At 48.8% G+C, this 16,970-nt stretch overlaps 1 protein-coding gene across 2 annotated transcripts; it reads right to left on the bottom strand.

Moving 5' to 3' along the window:
* LOC100736733 (intelectin-2-like) lies at nt 4,353–14,713 on the bottom strand. Of its 2 annotated transcripts, none has more exons than XM_021088677.1 (8): nt 14,540–14,713; nt 13,514–13,580; nt 11,667–11,774; nt 10,109–10,356; nt 9,351–9,509; nt 8,829–8,949; nt 7,698–7,801; nt 4,353–4,614 (listed from the first exon to the last, which is right to left on the bottom strand). In XM_021088677.1, exons 1-8 carry the CDS (start codon nt 14,549–14,551, stop codon nt 4,462–4,464), a joined length of 972 nt encoding a protein of 323 aa, XP_020944336.1. In that variant the 5' UTR covers nt 14,552–14,713; the 3' UTR covers nt 4,353–4,461.

The raw sequence follows: 16,970 nt of genomic DNA, 5'->3' as shown, positions 1-16,970 counted from the left end.
GTACTATAGTTGACATACAATATTATATTAGTTTTAGGTGCACAAATAGTGATTCAACATTTTTACACACTGCAGGTGGTTACCACACGATAAGTCTAGTTATCATCTGCTACCTTACAAAGTTAATACATGATTGACTCTATCCCCCATGCTGTACATTATAGCCTCATGATTTACCTTTCTTATAACTGGACGTCTGCACTTCTTAACCCCTTCCCCCTTTTCGTTCCCCCAAACCCCCCCCCGGCAACCCAAAGAAGTCCTAAGGAAGTCCATCTCTTGAACCCCTACCCAAGGATTATATTTGGCCACAAACAATAGAAAAAAATCGTTCTAGCAGCCTAAATAGGTCCAGTGGGTTATCTGCCACAAAACAAAAATTCCAAGGGTAAGAGTTCCTGTCATGGCTCAGCAGTTAACAAATCTGACTAGCATCCATTGGGACGCAGGTTTGATGCCTGGCCTTGCTCAGTGGGTTAAGGATCTGGCATTGCCGTGAGCTGTGGTGTAGGTTGCAGACTTGGCTCGGATCTGACATTGCTGTGGCTGTGGTGAAGACCAGCAGCTACAGCTCTGATTCAGCCCCTAGCCTGGGAACCTCCATATGCCGCAGGTGCAGCCCTAAAAAAAAAGGAAAAAAATATTCCATGGTAGACAACACAGGACTGATGTGAGTCTCAATTATGTCAAGAGGGTACTTGACTTCTCTGATGCTCCTGCGTCACCACCCTCTGTATGTAGTGGTTTTTCAGCCTCATGATCACGGAATGGCTACCGTCTCTCCAGTCTTCATATCTGTATCCTAAGGAGAAAGAAGAAAAAAGAAGGAACAAAGAGCAATTAGACTTCTGCTCACCAGCACTTTTTACATGGCCGTCACTAGATACAAAGGAGGCAGAGAATTTGAATATTTTGCTAGTGATATTAAAAGAAACAAGGGGTGGGGTGGGAGAGGGGATGGGATTGAAACAGAAACCAAATCCACTACTAGAAACTATGATTTATCATGTTTTGGTCAACTTGAAATTTTTTTAAAGGCAAACTTAGAATTCCCCTTGTGGTGCCATGGAAACAAATCCGACTAGTATCCATGAGGATGCAGGTTCCATTCCTGGCCTCGCTCAGTGGGTTAAAGGACCTGGTGTTGCCATGAGTTGGTGTAGGTCACAGACGCAGCTTCCATCCCATGTTGCTATGGCTGTGGGCCAGCAGATATAGCTCCGATTCGACCCCTAGCCTAGGAACTTCCATATGCCACAGGTGTGGCCCTAAAAAGCAAAAAAATTTAAAAATTAAATTATGTGCATTCATTTGATTATCTACATTTCTTTGATTATTATTGAAGTTTAACAATGATACCTTCTTGGAATTTTCATGCTAGCTGTACAAAACCTAGAAAATAATTTAAAAACAATGGTAATTTTTTTATTGCCATCTTTTTAGGGCGGCACCCAAGGCATATGGAAGGTCCCAGGCGAGGGGTCCAGTCAGAACTGCAGCTGCCAGACCACGCCACAGCCACAGCAGGATCTGAGCCGCATCTGCGACCTACACCACAACAGGATCTGAGCCGCATCTGCGACCTACACAACAGCTCTCAGCAACCCCAGATCCTTAACCCACTGAGCGAGGCCAGGGATCAAACCCGAGTCCTCATGGATGCCAGTCGGGTTCACTAACCACTGAGACACAACGGGAACTCCAACACTGACTTCCTTATCATTGTTGGGCTTACTCTCTGCTTCCTAGTGCCTCTCCCCAGAGAGCATGGCCTCAAAGCAAAGACTCAAAAGGCCCTCCTCCACGTGCCTTTGTGTCTAATGGCTTGTGGGCTTGGGAGGAAAGGAGAGGGCCCATATGACAACAGGCTCTGCGGAGGCCACCACAGTGTAAGATGTATTCTGATATGGCAAAATGGCCCTGTTTCTAGGAATCACCAATTGGTCTTCTAGATTTTAAAGTCGATGCCTTAATGACTGGCAAGAGGCAAATGGTACCTTTGAGGGACCGCCCGGGTCCTTTTCCTTTTTGGGGGTGGGAGAGCCAGCATCCATTGCTGGGCCAGGGATCAAACCCAAGCCACAGCAGTAACCAGTGACAACACTGGAACCTTAACCTGCTGAGCCATCAGGGCACTCCCCAAGGTTCTTTTCCTTCGTATGGTTGGTGGGTACACAAGCATGTTCACTCTGAAAGATTATTAAGCTGTGAGCTTACAACCTGGGGATGCATATGGGTATATGAGACTTATTCTTCAAAAAGTTTATTTGATGAAAAAATTTTAGGAGTTCCTGTCGTGGTGCAGCAGAAACGGATACAACTAGCAACCATGAGGTTGCAGGTTCGATCCCTGGCCTTGCTCAGTGGGTTAAGGATCCAGCGTTGCTGTGAGCTGTGGTGTAGGTCGAAGACGAGGCTCAGATCTGGCACGGCTGTGGCTGTGGCGTGGGCTGGCGGCTACAGCTCCCGTTAGACTCCTAACCTGGGAAGCTCCATATGCCGTGGGTGTGGCCCTAAAAAGACAAAAAAAGACAATAAATAAATAAATAAATAAAAATGAAAAATAAATGTAAGTGGGTCTCCCGTATTTTTACTTACTAAATCTGGCAGCCCTACCTGAGAAGAGATATCATGCCTCTCCCACCCTATTTGAGATTTTCTGCCCTAATCTATAGAGAGCGCAGCAGAAAGAGTACAGTAGTGAGTGGTAGGGGATGTTATAATCAGATTTGCATTATAAGCAAGAGTATAAAAGGTCTCATCTGGAGTTCCAGTGGTGGAACAGTGGATAACGAATCTGACTGGGAACACTGAGGTTGCAGGTTTGATCCCTGTCCTTGCTCAGTGGGTTAAGGATCTAGCGTTGCTGTGAACTGTGGTGTGGGTCGCAGCTGTGGCTCGGATCCCATGTTGCTGTGGCTCTGGCGGAGGTGAGTGGCTACAGCTCCAATTGGACCCCTAGCCTGGGAACCTCCATATGCCACAGGAGCAGCCCTAGAAAAGATAAAAAATTTAAAAATAATAAATAATAAAAATAACATAAAATGTCTCATCTGCACACAAGCCAGAACTGATGTCATCAGCGTCCTGTTTTCCCACAGATGATACACGGAGACCTCACTGGAACCTTTGGTTCCCGTTTGGAATAAGCACCTGAAGCTGGGAGCCCAGACCTTGCCGGCCACATGTATCCCTGAGGAGTGTCGTGTTGTGATTTACAATATGAAATGTTAATTTGACCTCCATCCTGATTCTGGCCTAGAGGTCCTGAAACCTTTGGAATTTCCTAAGTGATCAAGAAAAAAGATGGGGGGGTGTCTTTGGTTTTGTTAATGAAGTGAGAACCAGCCCTGTGATGTGAGGGAGGAAAATTCCAATCCCACCAACCCAGACCCTCCTGGGAAAACAGAGGTGGGAAGTTGAATCAATTACACTAATCAACGATTTCATCAATCATGCCTGTGTCATGAAGCCTCTGTAAAAACCCGGAAAAGGACAGGGTTTGGAGAGCTTCTGGGCTGGTGAATATGGGGAGCCCCAGGGGACAGTGCAGGGCTCAAAAAGGCCAAGGAAGCTCTGTGCCTTTCCCCCTACTGTGCCCCTGGCCTCCCTCCCTCCCTCCAAGCTGGCTCTTCCTGAATTATGCTCTTTTATAATAAGCTTATCATCTGCAAAGTAAAACATTTCTTTGCGTTCTATGAGCCACTCTGGCAAATTAACTGAGCCCAATGAGGAATCTTTGGCATCCCCAATCTATGGCCACTCAGTCAGAAGTGCAGGTGACAATCTGGACTCCGTAACTGGCACCTGAACTGGGAGACTCGAGGGACAGTCTTGTAGGACACAGGCTTTCACATTGGGACCTCAAACTGTCTCCTGGCATCTGTGGGTCAAAGTTTAGCTGAGTTGCAGGACACGCAGCTGGTGGTCTATGAATTTCTTGGTGCTCTGAGAACCATCCCCAACCACGCACATTGGAACCGCCACTCGAATCATTTTAGGAACATGGTTCTGAGTATCAAAGGCAGGGGAATAAAGGGAGCAGGCAGTTGTGACCCTGCCATTTCTTTTTTTCCTACTGAATCTCAATCATCATCATCTTTTCTTCTTCATGATGTTTATTGGATTAACCAAGAACTGCATGGTAGGAAAATTCACAAGATTTTCCTCTGGTCTTCAGTCTCACTCAGGAGTTCCCTAGAAAGAATGGGAAAACATGTATGCTGGGACCTGAGACTTGAAGCTCCAAACCCAGGGGGTCTAAAGAGGAAATCCACAGAACAAGAGACATTATTTTGAAAAGATCCTTCCGAGTCTCAGTCACTTTGTACAAAGAACTCAAAAACACAGAATGGGAAAGTATAAAGATTTATTCTCCTCTCCTCCTTGTTAGCATTCTGTGTTTCCATCTCTGAGAACCTGGGGTTAGGACTGGGCTCCACGTCTCCCACCACCCAGCTCTCAGCGGTAGAACAGGAGCACAGCAGCCTCAGTTATCTCCCGGCTGGAGCTGTAAGCAATGTGTCTTCCATATCCGTTCCAGTCAAAGGCGGAGAAATCCCCACACTGCAAAGGATTGCCCTCTGGGAAGAATCCTCCTCCACCAATGCAGTTCTGGGAGCAGAGAGAAGAGACATAGAGAGGGGTGTGCTGGGGACACCACTGAGACTTAATGGGACAATTGCAGGTATCTGTGGTTGTGGTCCTAATTGGCTTTGCCCCAACCCCAGGTAAACCTTCACCCTCCAGTGGACGCTGAGGTCATGCTCTTTCCTGAAATCCTTTCTACCTTCTTTATAGTTCTTCTCCGACCCCTCAGCCCCTCTTTGGCTCAATCAGTCCCCCAGCTGCTCTTCTTCAAGGCTCTGTCCACACCTCACTCTCCCGATTATGGCTCCTCACCTCCCATGACATACCAGCATGATCATATGGGGTCAGTCTCCTCCTCAGTCTCTGCTTGAAAACCCATATCCAACGCCACCTGGAGATCTCCACCTAGATGGCTCTAGATCTAAAATGTCACTGAGCAAAACCCAATGAATTCTCTCTCTTGCTGCCCCTGAACTTAGTCCTCATCTTGTCACCCATACTAATGGATAGCACAGTGTTGGGGGTATAGTGGTGAGCATAGCTGCCTTCCACCCTCATGGATAGAACTAAGTCACCCAAAACAAAAACCTGAAGTCTCTTCAGTCTCCCTCACTTTCCATGCCCCATATTCGTTAGCGCCTCAAGAACTGTAGACTCCATTGCCTGTGTATCCATCCTTGCTCATCCAACCTTATCAAGAAGATGCTGGCTCGGAGTTCCCATCATGGCTCAGCGGAAACAAGTCTGACTAGCATCCATGAGGACGCAGGTACGATCCCTGGCCTCACTCAGTGGCTTAGGGATCTGGTGTTGCTGCAAGCTGTGGTATAGGTCACAGATATGGCTTGGATCCAGCATTGCTGTGGCTGTGGTGTAGGGCAACAGATGCAGCTCCGATTCGACCCTTAGCCTGGGAACCTCCATATGCCATGGGTGTGGCCCGAAAAAAAAAAAATGATGCTCGCTCAGATCCTCAGTATTTAACACCTGCACCTTGGCACCGGCCTTGTGCTCTCCTGAATCTCTCTGCCCTGAAGCCATGTCCTACACACACGGCTGTGCATCATCTTAGCAAAACCAAAGCTGATTAGGACACTCCTCTGCTCAAAATCCTTTCATCAGCATCATCATCTACCACTAAAATTCTATGTCCCGCACACCATGGAAAAGTATCTGCTTTCCCTGCTTCTTGCAGGTTATTTCCAGTATCAACTCCCACTTCTGCCCAACATGCACATCTTGCTCCAAAACTGCACAACAGCTCACTGCATCCTCAACACACCATGCTCTCTTAAACTGATTTTGAACATGTTAGTCACTCATGCTAGAAAGGCACCATTCTAACCCATGCTATTGTTGAAATCTGCACAACTTGTAAGATTCAATACAAATGTCACCTTCCTGGAGAATCAACAATGTGCCATTGGTAGAGGTGGAAGCTCCTGTATTGTGCTCCTAGGGCCCTTGTTTATGTTGCCATCACAGGTGATACCACGAGGTTGACATCATGCACTTGCCTCTCTGACACACTCAGTCTGAGCTCCTTAAGATGACTCTGTCCCCTTTGCATCTCTGATACCTAGCACTTTGTAGGTGCCCTGTGTATCTAAGATCAGGGAATTGGTGCACTCAGGGGTACATGCAAAGGGGCGTTAATGAGGAGATCCCATCGTGGCTCAGCGGAAATGAATCTGACCAACATCCAGGAGGACGAAGGTTCAACCCCTGGCCTCACTCAGTGGATTAAGGATCCTGCATTATCGTGAGCTTCGGTGTAGGCCGTAGACGTGGCTCAGATCTGGCATTGCTGTGGCTGTGGCGTAGGCCAGCAGCTACAGCTCCAATTCAACCCCTAGCCTGGGAACCTCCATAAGCCATGGGTGCCACTCTAAAAAAAAAAAAAAAAAAAGAATGTTGGAAAACACTTTCATGACCTCAACATGTAGAAATACTTTGTAAACCCAGCATTCAAGTACTAATCGTATGTAAGGATATAGATATTAGACCTCACTGGCAATAATCATATCCAGTGGTCAAAAGGTGAAAACTTTCAGTTATCAAATAAGTCCTGGGGATGAAATGGTGACTATAAGTAAGAATACTGTATTGTCTGTGATAAAGGTTACTAAGAGAGTAGATCATTAGTCTACAGCCACACCACCCTGAACGCGCCCGATGTTGTCTGATCTCGGAAGCTAAGCAGGGTCAGGCCTGGTTAGTATGTGTGGATGGGAGAGTAGATCTTTAAAGTTCTTATCAGGAGTTCCCGTCGTGGCGCAGTGGTTAACGAATCTGACTAGGAACCATGAGGTTGCGGGTTCGGTCCCTGCCCTTGCTCAGTGGGTTGACCATCCGGCGTTGCCGTGAGCTGTGGTGTAGGTTGCAGACGCGGCTCGGATCCTGCGTTGCTGTGGCTCTGGCGTAGGCGGATGGCTACAGCTCTGATTCGACCCCTAGCCTGGGAACCTCCATATGCCGCGGGAGCGGCCCAAGAAATGCAGAAGGACAAAAATAAATAAATAAATAAAGTTCTTATCAGAAGAAAACATTATTTGTAGCAATGTGTGGTGGTGGATGGTGACTAGCTATATTATGGTGATCATGTCACGATTTATAAATACATAGAATCATTATGTTATACCCCGGAACTCACACGCTGATATATGTCAATCATATCTCAGTTTTTAAAAGAATGATACCAATTGAAAAATTATGTCTACAAAGCACCATCGAAAGAGTAAAAAGACGTAGTTCCCATCGTGGCTCAGTGGCTAACGAGTCCGACTAGGAACCATGAAGTTTCGGGTTCGATCTCTGGCCTTGCTCAGTAGGTTAAGGATCCGGTGTTGCGGTGAGCTGTGCTGTAGGTCGCAGATGCAGCTCGGGTCCCACGTTGCTGTGGCTCTGGCATAGGCTGGCGGCTGCAGCTCCAATTGGACCCCTAGCCTGGGAACCTCCACATGCCACGGGAGCGACCCAAGAAATGGCAAAAAGACCAAAAAAAAAAAAAAGTGAAAAAGCAAGCCACAGAGAAACACATCAACACACCCCTTGTAGGTGAACACACACACACAAATGCACAAATCATGGCTCTTCCCCAAACTTACGACCTCAGTGTTGCAGCCGGTAACTCTCATCCCAGCACACAGGGCGTTGGCTGCTCTCTCGTTATTAAACACCCTGAACTGGACAAATCCTGCCACAAATTCCCCTGGAAAAGAAGAGGCAGAGAAAAGGCCAAGTATGCAAAGAAGGAACTAGAACCAGCTTCCCTTTGACCAGCTCAGGATGCCCTAAGCCAACAGGGCAGGGAGCCCAGCACCTCTGTGGACAGTGGCTGCTACATCCTGGCCCTGAGCTTACATGGAAGAGAAATTCTCCTCTTCGGGGGCAAGAAGACCAAGGTTGGAGCTCACAAGAGGTCACTTGTCTGCCTAAGGCTTTCGGAGAACTTAGACTCCACTGAAAGATCAGCAAGAACAGTGCCCGAGGTCCAGCAGGAATAAACAATGATGGGATGGGCCATCTGCTCCTGCTGGCACACTTTGCATCCAGTTACCATAGGCTTATGTTGCCACCTACCATTACCTGCTTTCACTGAAATACTAAATGTGCAAGCAATGGCTCTTATCCTCAACTGAAGATTTAAGTTCTGTGGCTTTATTTTCCTGAAAAAATATGCCTTTTAAAAGTGAATAACAAAAGTGAGTTTTCCTCACCACTTTCAAAAGTTCTCACTTGTCAATTAGCCTAATTTTGCTTAACTATTACAGGAGGTCATACAGGGTATTGGTTAAGAAGCCTGAGTTTAGAGCCTATAAAATGGAGAAGGTAGGAATTCTAACGTCATAGTTTTCTCATGATAATTAAATGTTACTAAATCATGACAAGTTCCTCTATAAGAGTTCCAACGTAGAGCAGCGGAAACAAATCCAACTAGGAACCATGAGGTTTTGGATTCAATCCATGGCCTTGTTCAGTGGGTTAAGGATCCGGTGCTGCCGTGGCTGTGGCGTAGGCCGGCAGCTACAGCTCCCATTCAACCCTAGCCTGGGAACCTCCATATGCCGCCAGTACAGCCCTTACCTAAAGAGCAAAAAAAAAAAAAGTTCCTCTGTAAGAGCTTGGCACCTTGAACATGCTCGATAAGTGCTAGCAAGTATTAATTGTTGGTATTTACACTAGCTCCAAGAGTGCGGGAAAGGACTGATGACTGGGCTTGGGAAGCAGACACTCACTTTGTCCATAGGGTGAGTAATAAGACGCAGTTTTCTGAGCATCGCCATAGTCATAGACAACAGGAATGGCTGGGCCATTGTCAGTCCAACATTTCCCTATTCCGTATTTCACTGGGTATTTCTGCAAGAACCCAAAACAGAGGCTGTGTGAGGCCAGTAGAGAGGCTGCCACATGGGGAAGTCGGGGGTTTAGCACCCTCAGTTCTCTTGTTATGTAGAAATCGGCCTGGATAACAGGGATTCCCTTCCCTCCACAGCCAGGTCCCTCAACAGCCTCCAGCCCCTTGTCCTCCTCCCTCGCTGCCCCCATTCCTTCTCCCACAGGGCTCTCCCCCTGCCTGGCCCATTATCCCTCTGAAAGAGGCAGCCCAGGTATCACAGTGACCCACAGGTAGGAGAAAGCCAAACACAGGCACCTGCTAGTGAAAAGGGACCCAGAGCAGATGGACTCCTTACCCCAAGACCTGGCTCTCCATTCACCAAAGGAAGAACCCCCCACCCACAGCCAGTGGCCCCATATACCTGGTAGAGTCCAAACAGATTATGTCCCAGGCTCTGGAAGAATCCAGTATTGGTGCGGTACCTCAGCAAGGAGCTGTTCCTCCACTGCTGCAGGGGAGACCGGTTGGGCACATGCCAGATGCCCAGGTCCCGGGCTTGGATGTCATAGTAGCCAGGGTTCTAGAGAGTGACATGCAATGAGCCTGACCAGCCCATGAAGCCCAACCAGCAGCAGACCCCACACTCAGCCCTCTGCTGAGTTGAGAGGTCTGGGCTCCAGGCGCACAGGTGGCCAGCAGCACTCAGACACCCCCTTCCACTAGGCGGCAGTGCGCCACCACCCAGCAGACTGCCTGGGAGGAGGTTGTGATTCAAGACATGGAATGCTGGAGCTCCCATCGTGGCTCAGTGGTTAATGAATCTGAGGTTGCAGGTTCGATCCCTGGCCTCGCTCAGTGGGTTAAGGATCTGGCATTGCCTCGAGCTGTGCTGTAGGTTGCAGATGCGGCTCAGATCCCGCACTGCTGTGGCTGTGGCATAGGCTGGTGGCTACAGCTCTGATTAGACCCCTAGCCTGAGAACCTCTCTATGCGGGTGCGGCCCTACAAAAGACAAAAGACAAAAGACAAAAAAAAAAAAAAAAAAAGACATGGAATCCTCTCTTTCTCCCTCCCCAGCCCTACCGCCACACCCCCGCCTGCCACCCTCCCTTCCACACCCTGGGGTCCAGCCACACTCAGCAACTACCCTTTCCTAGCTGGGTGGTCAGGGCCACCAACCTTGTAGTCATCGCTGGTGGCCGCCTCTGCAGACCCAAAGGTGTTGTAATTGGCCCAGTTGCCATCTCCCTCGGGGTAGTCGGCCCTGCTGCCCTGCTGACTAGACCAGCGGTCACCCAACGTGCATTTCCCAGCCATGTGATTCTCGTGCACACTGGCCACCAGGGTCCAGCCTCCGCCCCCAGACGTCATGTCACAGAAGGTCTGGTAGACGACACCATTCTCAGTGCGGAGGAAATACAGGCCATCTGCAGAGGGAACCAGCCCACAGGCCCCTGTCTGAGACCACAGGGTTCTTCTCAAGACCCCCACCCAGAAAGACCCTCAGAATCAAGAATGTATTCAGGAGTTCCAATCGTGGCACAGCAGAAATGAATCTGACTAGGAACCATGAAGTTAAGGATTTGGCATTGCCATGAGCTGTGGTATAGGTCACAGACTACAACTACAACTCAGATCTGGCATTGCTGTGGCTGTGGTGTAGGCTGGCAGCTACAGCTCCAATTCGACCCCTAGCCTGGGAACCTCCATATGCCACAGGTGTGGCCCGAAAAAGCCAAAAATAGAAAAAAAAGAAAAGAAAGAAAGGCCCTAAAAAGCTAAAAAGAAAGAAAAAAGAGAAAGAAAAGAAAAAGAAAGAAAGAGAAAGAAAGAAAAAGAATGGATTCAGAAGGCTCCACACAATCCATTTGCTGGAGGACAATTCGCTTCACATCATCTATGAGCAGGGACATGCCTGCCTTTGCTCCCTGCTATCTTTTCAAAGCCTTTATAGAGCAAACATCCTAGAAGACAGAGATGGTATCTCCCTCTGAACAGCGCCTCCTTCTCTGGCCAGGAGAGGCCAGAAATCAGCACCCAACCACATCAGGATGTGGCCTCTACAAGTCAGAGTAAACGGCAGGCACGGTCGCTGCCTGTTAGATAACATTCAGGTTCCCTAAGCCCAGAGATCCTCTCCTGGACCCATGTGCAAAAAGGAAAAAAATAAATAAAATGAAAATGAAAATAAAAAGGCTTGCCCAATCTTTTCCAGCCCCATCTGTCAGCCTGCTTGGCAAACCCACTGCATCTTCAGATGTCTCCTGGCCCTACTCACATCACCCTGTTGGGACTGGGATCGGGGAGACAGCACAGGGAAAAGCTGATACTCTACTGCTGTGGCTGTGAATAACACATTCTCTGTCTCCACCTCAGGAGGCTCGTCTTTTCTGCCAGCATCTATGAAACTGCGGCAGGCTAACACTTTAGCTGAAAAAGAGGGAAATAGCTTAGACTCATCACAGCTCTGCCCACCAGCCTAAGAGTCACCAGGATCACTGCATTCTCCCTGTGTTCAGAAAATCATGTCTGCTGTGCCAGAGGCAGGGGGGCCCCAAAAGCCTCAGTATTCCCACTGGACAGCTCCTTGGCTGGAAGCTGGACTCAGAGCAGACACGCAATTCGGGCACATTCCTCTTGATCTCCATGACTGGAATCTCCTCTAGATTAAAAAAATAAATAAAAAAATTTTTTAAAAAGCCAAAAGGAGAGGATGCTGGACTAGTTTATTACTCACCACCTGCTCTATGGCAACTTTCTTTGATTTCCTTGCAACTCCGAGGCAGGAAAGACAGAAAAGGGGCACACGATTCGTTCTCCGGGAACCATTCCACAGACTGGGTCGCTGCTAGAGGATGTGAAGATAATTCTCATTAAGAGTCTGATGCCACCGAACCACCCTTCCTGGTCATGGGCTCCCAGCCTCTGCCCACTTCATTTGCTCATCACTGTGCTGTGAGGCCCCAGAGGTCAGGGTCCTCTCTGCTAAGACCAGCTGGCACACATCTAGTACAGATGCAACACTCAAATTCTTCTGCTCAACTAAAACGAAAACTGGGGAGTTCCCGTACTGGCACAGTGGAAACGAGTCTGACTAGGAACCATGAGGTTGCGGGTTCCATCCTTGGCCTTGCTCAGTGAGTTAAGGATCCAGCATTGCCCTGAGCTGTGGCGTAGGTCACTGACGCGGCTCGGATCTAGCATTGCTGTGGCTGTGGTGTAGGCCGGCAGCTGTAGCTCTGATTAGACCCCTAGCCTGGGAACCTCCATATGCCGCAGGTGAGGCCCTAAAAAGCAAAATAAATAAATAAGAGAACACGGAAAATTGTAACAAATTCTGAGGGGCTAGGAGAGAATTTTAAAAACAAAAACAAAAATAAAATTAAAAAACGAAAACTGTGGACTTCCCTTGTTGCACAGCGGGTTAAGGATCCAGCAATATCACTACTGCTGCACATGTTCAACCCCTGGCCCAGGAACCTCCACATGAGGAGGATGATGCCAAAAAAAAAAGTCACTGTGCCTATTCTGAGGGGTGGAATTGTGAGAATGGGGATCAGACAAGGTTGTTCCCTGGACACAGCCCTCACCACCCAGCCCCCTCTAGGATCTCTAGGCCAGAGCCATAGGAGTAGGAGTATCTAGAAGGGTACAGGCTTTTTTTTTTTTTTTTTTGGTATTTCTGCCTTCTCTAGGGCCACTCCCGTAGCATATGGAGGTTCACAGGCTAGGGGTCAAATCGGAGCTGTAGCCGCAAGCCTATGCCAGAGCCAAGGGAACGAGGGATCCCAGCCGCGTCTACAACCTACACCACAGCTCCCGGCAACACCAGATCCTTAACCCACTGAGCAAGGCCAGCGATCGAACCTGCAACCTCATGGTTCCTAGTCGGATTCGTTAACAACTGCGCCACAACGGGAAGTCCGGGAACAGTCTTTTTTAGAAAAAAATAAAATATAGTTAATTAATAATATTGTGTTAGTCTCAAGTGTATAGCCAAGTAATTTGGAGATATAGATATTCTTTTTCAGATTCTTTTTCCATTATAAGCTTTTAGAGGATTTTGAGTATAGTTCCCTGTGCTACACAGTAGGTCCCTGTTGTTTGACTATTTTATATACAGCAGCATGTGCATATTAATTCCAAACTCCTAATTTCTCTCTCTCCTCCCCTAGCTCACCCAGAAGGGGGCAGTCTTTACCATGCCGCCCCTGAGCCTCCTCTGTCATACAGCCCTGACCACCAGCTCCTTCAGGGAATCCCCAGGCCAAGGCCATAGGAGAAGGAGTAGCAACAACGGAACAGACTTTACCATGGCTCCCCTGAGCCTGCCAGCCAACCTAACGCACAGAGTGGAGCCCCAGGGTGTGGCTTAACTAACACCCTACCTTCTTCAGACCAGACCCACGGAGAAGCCAGCAATCAGCACCCAGGACACATCAGGTCGGCTGCAAAGTTGGCCTCTGTGCATCTCCATGACTTCCCCTCTGTGTTAGGACTTCAGCCTGCAGCCCAGCTCTAGTCCCTCTGCTCCTCTGCACACCTCAGGGCAGCTGAAGAAACTGCTGCTCCTCAGAGACTTACCTGCACTCTGCCCTCTGGTGGCCACAGAGAGGAACAGCAGGAGGCAGAATCGGGCCCCAAAAATCCTCTAAGGGGAAAAAGAGATGCCTAAGGTTACTGGCTGGACCATCCTTTCTTTTCCTCCCATCCTTTCTTACTGAACTTTCTGAGTAAGTGTTAGGGGTTACATGGGGACTCATTGTTAAAATGGCTCTTTATGCTGACCCATGAGACTGACCACCTTGCTCAGGGGACATCCTGTTTTCGCCACTGGTGCCTCCTTTTCCAAGACTACGAGACTCTTTCCCCCCTTTCACTGTGGGACACCACACACCTCCAGCTTTCTCAAGATTATGAGACCAGGAGTTCCCGTCGTGGCGCAGTGGTAACGAACTCGACTAGGAACCATGAGGTTGCGGGTTCGGTCCCTGCCCTTGCTCAGTGGGTTGACGATCTGGTGTTGCCGGAAGCTGTGGTATAGGTTGCAGACGCAGCTCGGATCCCATGTTGCTGTGGCTCTGGCATAGGCCGGAGGCTACAGCTCCGATTTGATCCCTAGCCTGGGAACCTCCATATGCCGAGGGAGCAGCCCAAGAAATACCAAGAAAACCAAAAAAAAACAAAAAAGGATTATGAGACCACCCTACCGTGAGACACCTCTGACTTCCCATGACTGTGTGACCACCAGAGTCCAGCTGCAGGCGAAAGATAAACTAAACTCCCCCCGCTTCTGGGAATCCAATTTCCCATCTTGAGAGATTAAGAAGGCCCCAAGAGAAGGGGGGCGGGCGGGGCGCTGGCTCTTCTCAAGGGTCAGTCACCCTCTCCTTTTCCCTCTAATAAATTTTCTTCTCTTTGCCTGAACACACTCTTTTTCTCCGCACTCACCTTACACTAAGAAAACCTCAAATGGAAAGGTTATGGGCTTCTAGCCGTTGGGGAACCTCCTCGAATAGCCCCCACCCCTATCCAGCCCTACAAATACTTCACTGGTCATGGGCTCCTTTCTCCTTAAATCCCTCCCCATCCCTGAGACCAAGACCAGACCTGAGCTGGCATCTTGCCTCCCCACACGCAGACCGTCCCTCAGACTCAGAAACGCCTTCCTCACAGCACAGAGAGCTCCCTCTTTTCCTTCCTCACAGATGCCAGGAGCTGAGAACTCCCTGCCAGGTGGAGGCTCAGGCCTACTGTCTGCAGTAGAGTCCCGATGGGGGGCAAGTGTTGAGCTTTTATGCGGAGAGCAAGCATGCAGGCCCTGCCCGGCCCTGCCCACTGCAGGCTGCAGGCCCTGCCCTCCGGGCCTCCTCCCCTTGAAGGTCCCAGGGCATCAGCCTCTGGCAACAAGAAGAAATGTGTGACTGGCTGGAGAACCAGGGAGCAGTGCTTTTGGTCACACAAGTGACAGCCACCCCCTGAGGAGGGGGAACCCTGTTCAGGACACACATAGCGAGCGTGATGTAACAACATGTCGGGATGGATGGGTGCTTACAGTTCTTCCCTGAAGCTTGTCCTGCTCCCAAGTCAGATGCCCAGTGCCTCACAGACCTCTGCCAAGACAGCCTCCTTCAAGTCTCTCCTGAAACTTCTCCACGTGCCTTCCCTGACACTGTCACTCCCAGACAAAGCTGGTGCTGTACACTGTCCAAACCCAAATTATGACATGTCTCACCCTGTCGTTTCATTCCTTTATCTACATTTTGGTTAGAAATGATTGAATAGGGGAGTTCCCCTTGCGACACAGCAGAAACGAATCCGACTAGGAACCATGAGGTTGCGGGTTCAATCCTTGGCCTTGCCCAGTGGGTTAAGGATCCCGCATTGCTGTGGCTGTGGTGTAGGCAGGCGGCTACAGATCTCATGCGACCCCTAGCTTGGGAACCTCCATATGCCGTTGGAGCAGCCCAAGAAAATGGCAGAGACGAAAGAAAGAAAGAAAGAAAAGAAAGAAAGGAAGGAAGAAATGATTGAATAGGGAATTCCTGTTTTGACTCAGGGGGATAAGAACCATGCATTGTCTCTGTAGGGATGGGGGTTCCATCTCTAGCCTCGCTCAGTGGGTTAAGAGTAGGGCATTACCATAAGCTGTGGCATAGGCCCCAGATGCAGCTCCAACTTGACCCCTAGCCCGGAAATTTCCAATGACACTGATGCAGCCATAAATGGGAAAAAAATAATAATAATTGAACACTTACACAACACTGCAAAAATAAATATATTACAAACACACACATATAGCTTTGACCAAGTTTCCCTTATTGATAGTATTTTACCCCATGTATTATGCATGCCATTTCTCTATATGCATACACAAACACACGCAAATGTTTTTTTCTGAACAAATTGAGGGTTACATATATGAAGGCCCTTTCCCTTAGAGGACTGTGTATTTGCCTAGTAGGGATATTCTCATATGTAACTGCTACCGGAAAGATGATACCAGAATCTGGATTCTTGTTCACGGCAGTCAAGGAATGAACTCCGAGAACACACAGGCAGCAAGCAAGCAAAGTCTTTACTAAAGGCAAGCAGATAGTTCCCAGGGCTGCTGGGAGCAGGGAGAAGAGGCCCCTTCTTTATTGTCCTATGGGGGTTTTTATTCCTTAAGCATGGGAAGGGGCACCAACGTGGGGTCCGGAAAGATGTGGTTTTCTCCCACTGGCCTGGCTCAATTACCTATATCGGTCCTTGTCCAGTAGGGATTTGGGGGTTGGAAATGTCCCATGTAAGTTTTATGGTTTCTTTGTCCTTTTCTTTCCTTAGATTAAATCACCATTTCTCTCATTTCTTTTCATCAGTTGAGGAGTGGGCTAGAGATTCACATTTCCTATAGTAAACAAATGCTGTGGGGAATTCGCATTTCCTGTAATAAAACAAGGCCTGTGGAGGTGTTACTCCCTGAAGCCCTAAAGCCACAAAGGTTAATCAATATCCACATCAAAGAATGCAGCGATGCCCATGTTCCTACGCTGACTCCCTGAGTTAATATTCTGCCTCATAACCATAATGCAGTTTGGTTTAGTGTACCTGGTACTTTCCCAGGGTTCACCAGCACAGGAGTTCTGCTGAGCTGGCCTTCATGGTGCTGAACTTTGTCTGGCCTTCATCCCCTCCCATTAGAGGAGAATGCCTATCCCCATTGAAGCCCATAATCCCCAGGAGAGGGTCTACATGTGCTAACACACAAAATTTCTCCATCCCACACACACACCCCCAGCCCCACGCCATTCAGCGCTGTCCACTGCCCAGGCTCTGGCTGACCACTGAACCTACGATTCCTCACGCCCATCACTCACCTCTGCTGCTGGGTCCGCTCTCGGGAACCAGAGGCTGATGTTCAGGCCACTGCTTCCTCTCACTTCTGAGCCTCCAGCCACACATCTGTTTGTTGTCCAAGGTGCAGGAGCCACTCACCGTGTTCAGTGCTGGAGAAAGAAGGTGAGTCCCACACTTATAAACCACTACACAACCCAAGAAT

This window comes from Sus scrofa, chromosome 4, assembly GCF_000003025.6.
Source record: "Sus scrofa isolate TJ Tabasco breed Duroc chromosome 4, Sscrofa11.1, whole genome shotgun sequence".
In the NCBI taxonomy this organism is placed as follows: domain Eukaryota; kingdom Metazoa; phylum Chordata; class Mammalia; order Artiodactyla; family Suidae; genus Sus; species Sus scrofa.
This window is presented reverse-complemented; position numbering and strand designations above follow the sequence as displayed.

Coding starts and splice junctions, on each gene's coding strand:
- LOC100736733 (XM_021088677.1), bottom strand. Junction 9,510..10,108: donor CCACCAGCGATGACTACAAG/GTTGGTGGCCCT, acceptor GTCACTCTCTAG/AACCCTGGCTACTATGACAT. Junction 4,615..7,697: donor CCGGCTGCAACACTGAGGTC/GTAAGTTTGGGG, acceptor CTCTGCTCCCAG/AACTGCATTGGTGGAGGAGG.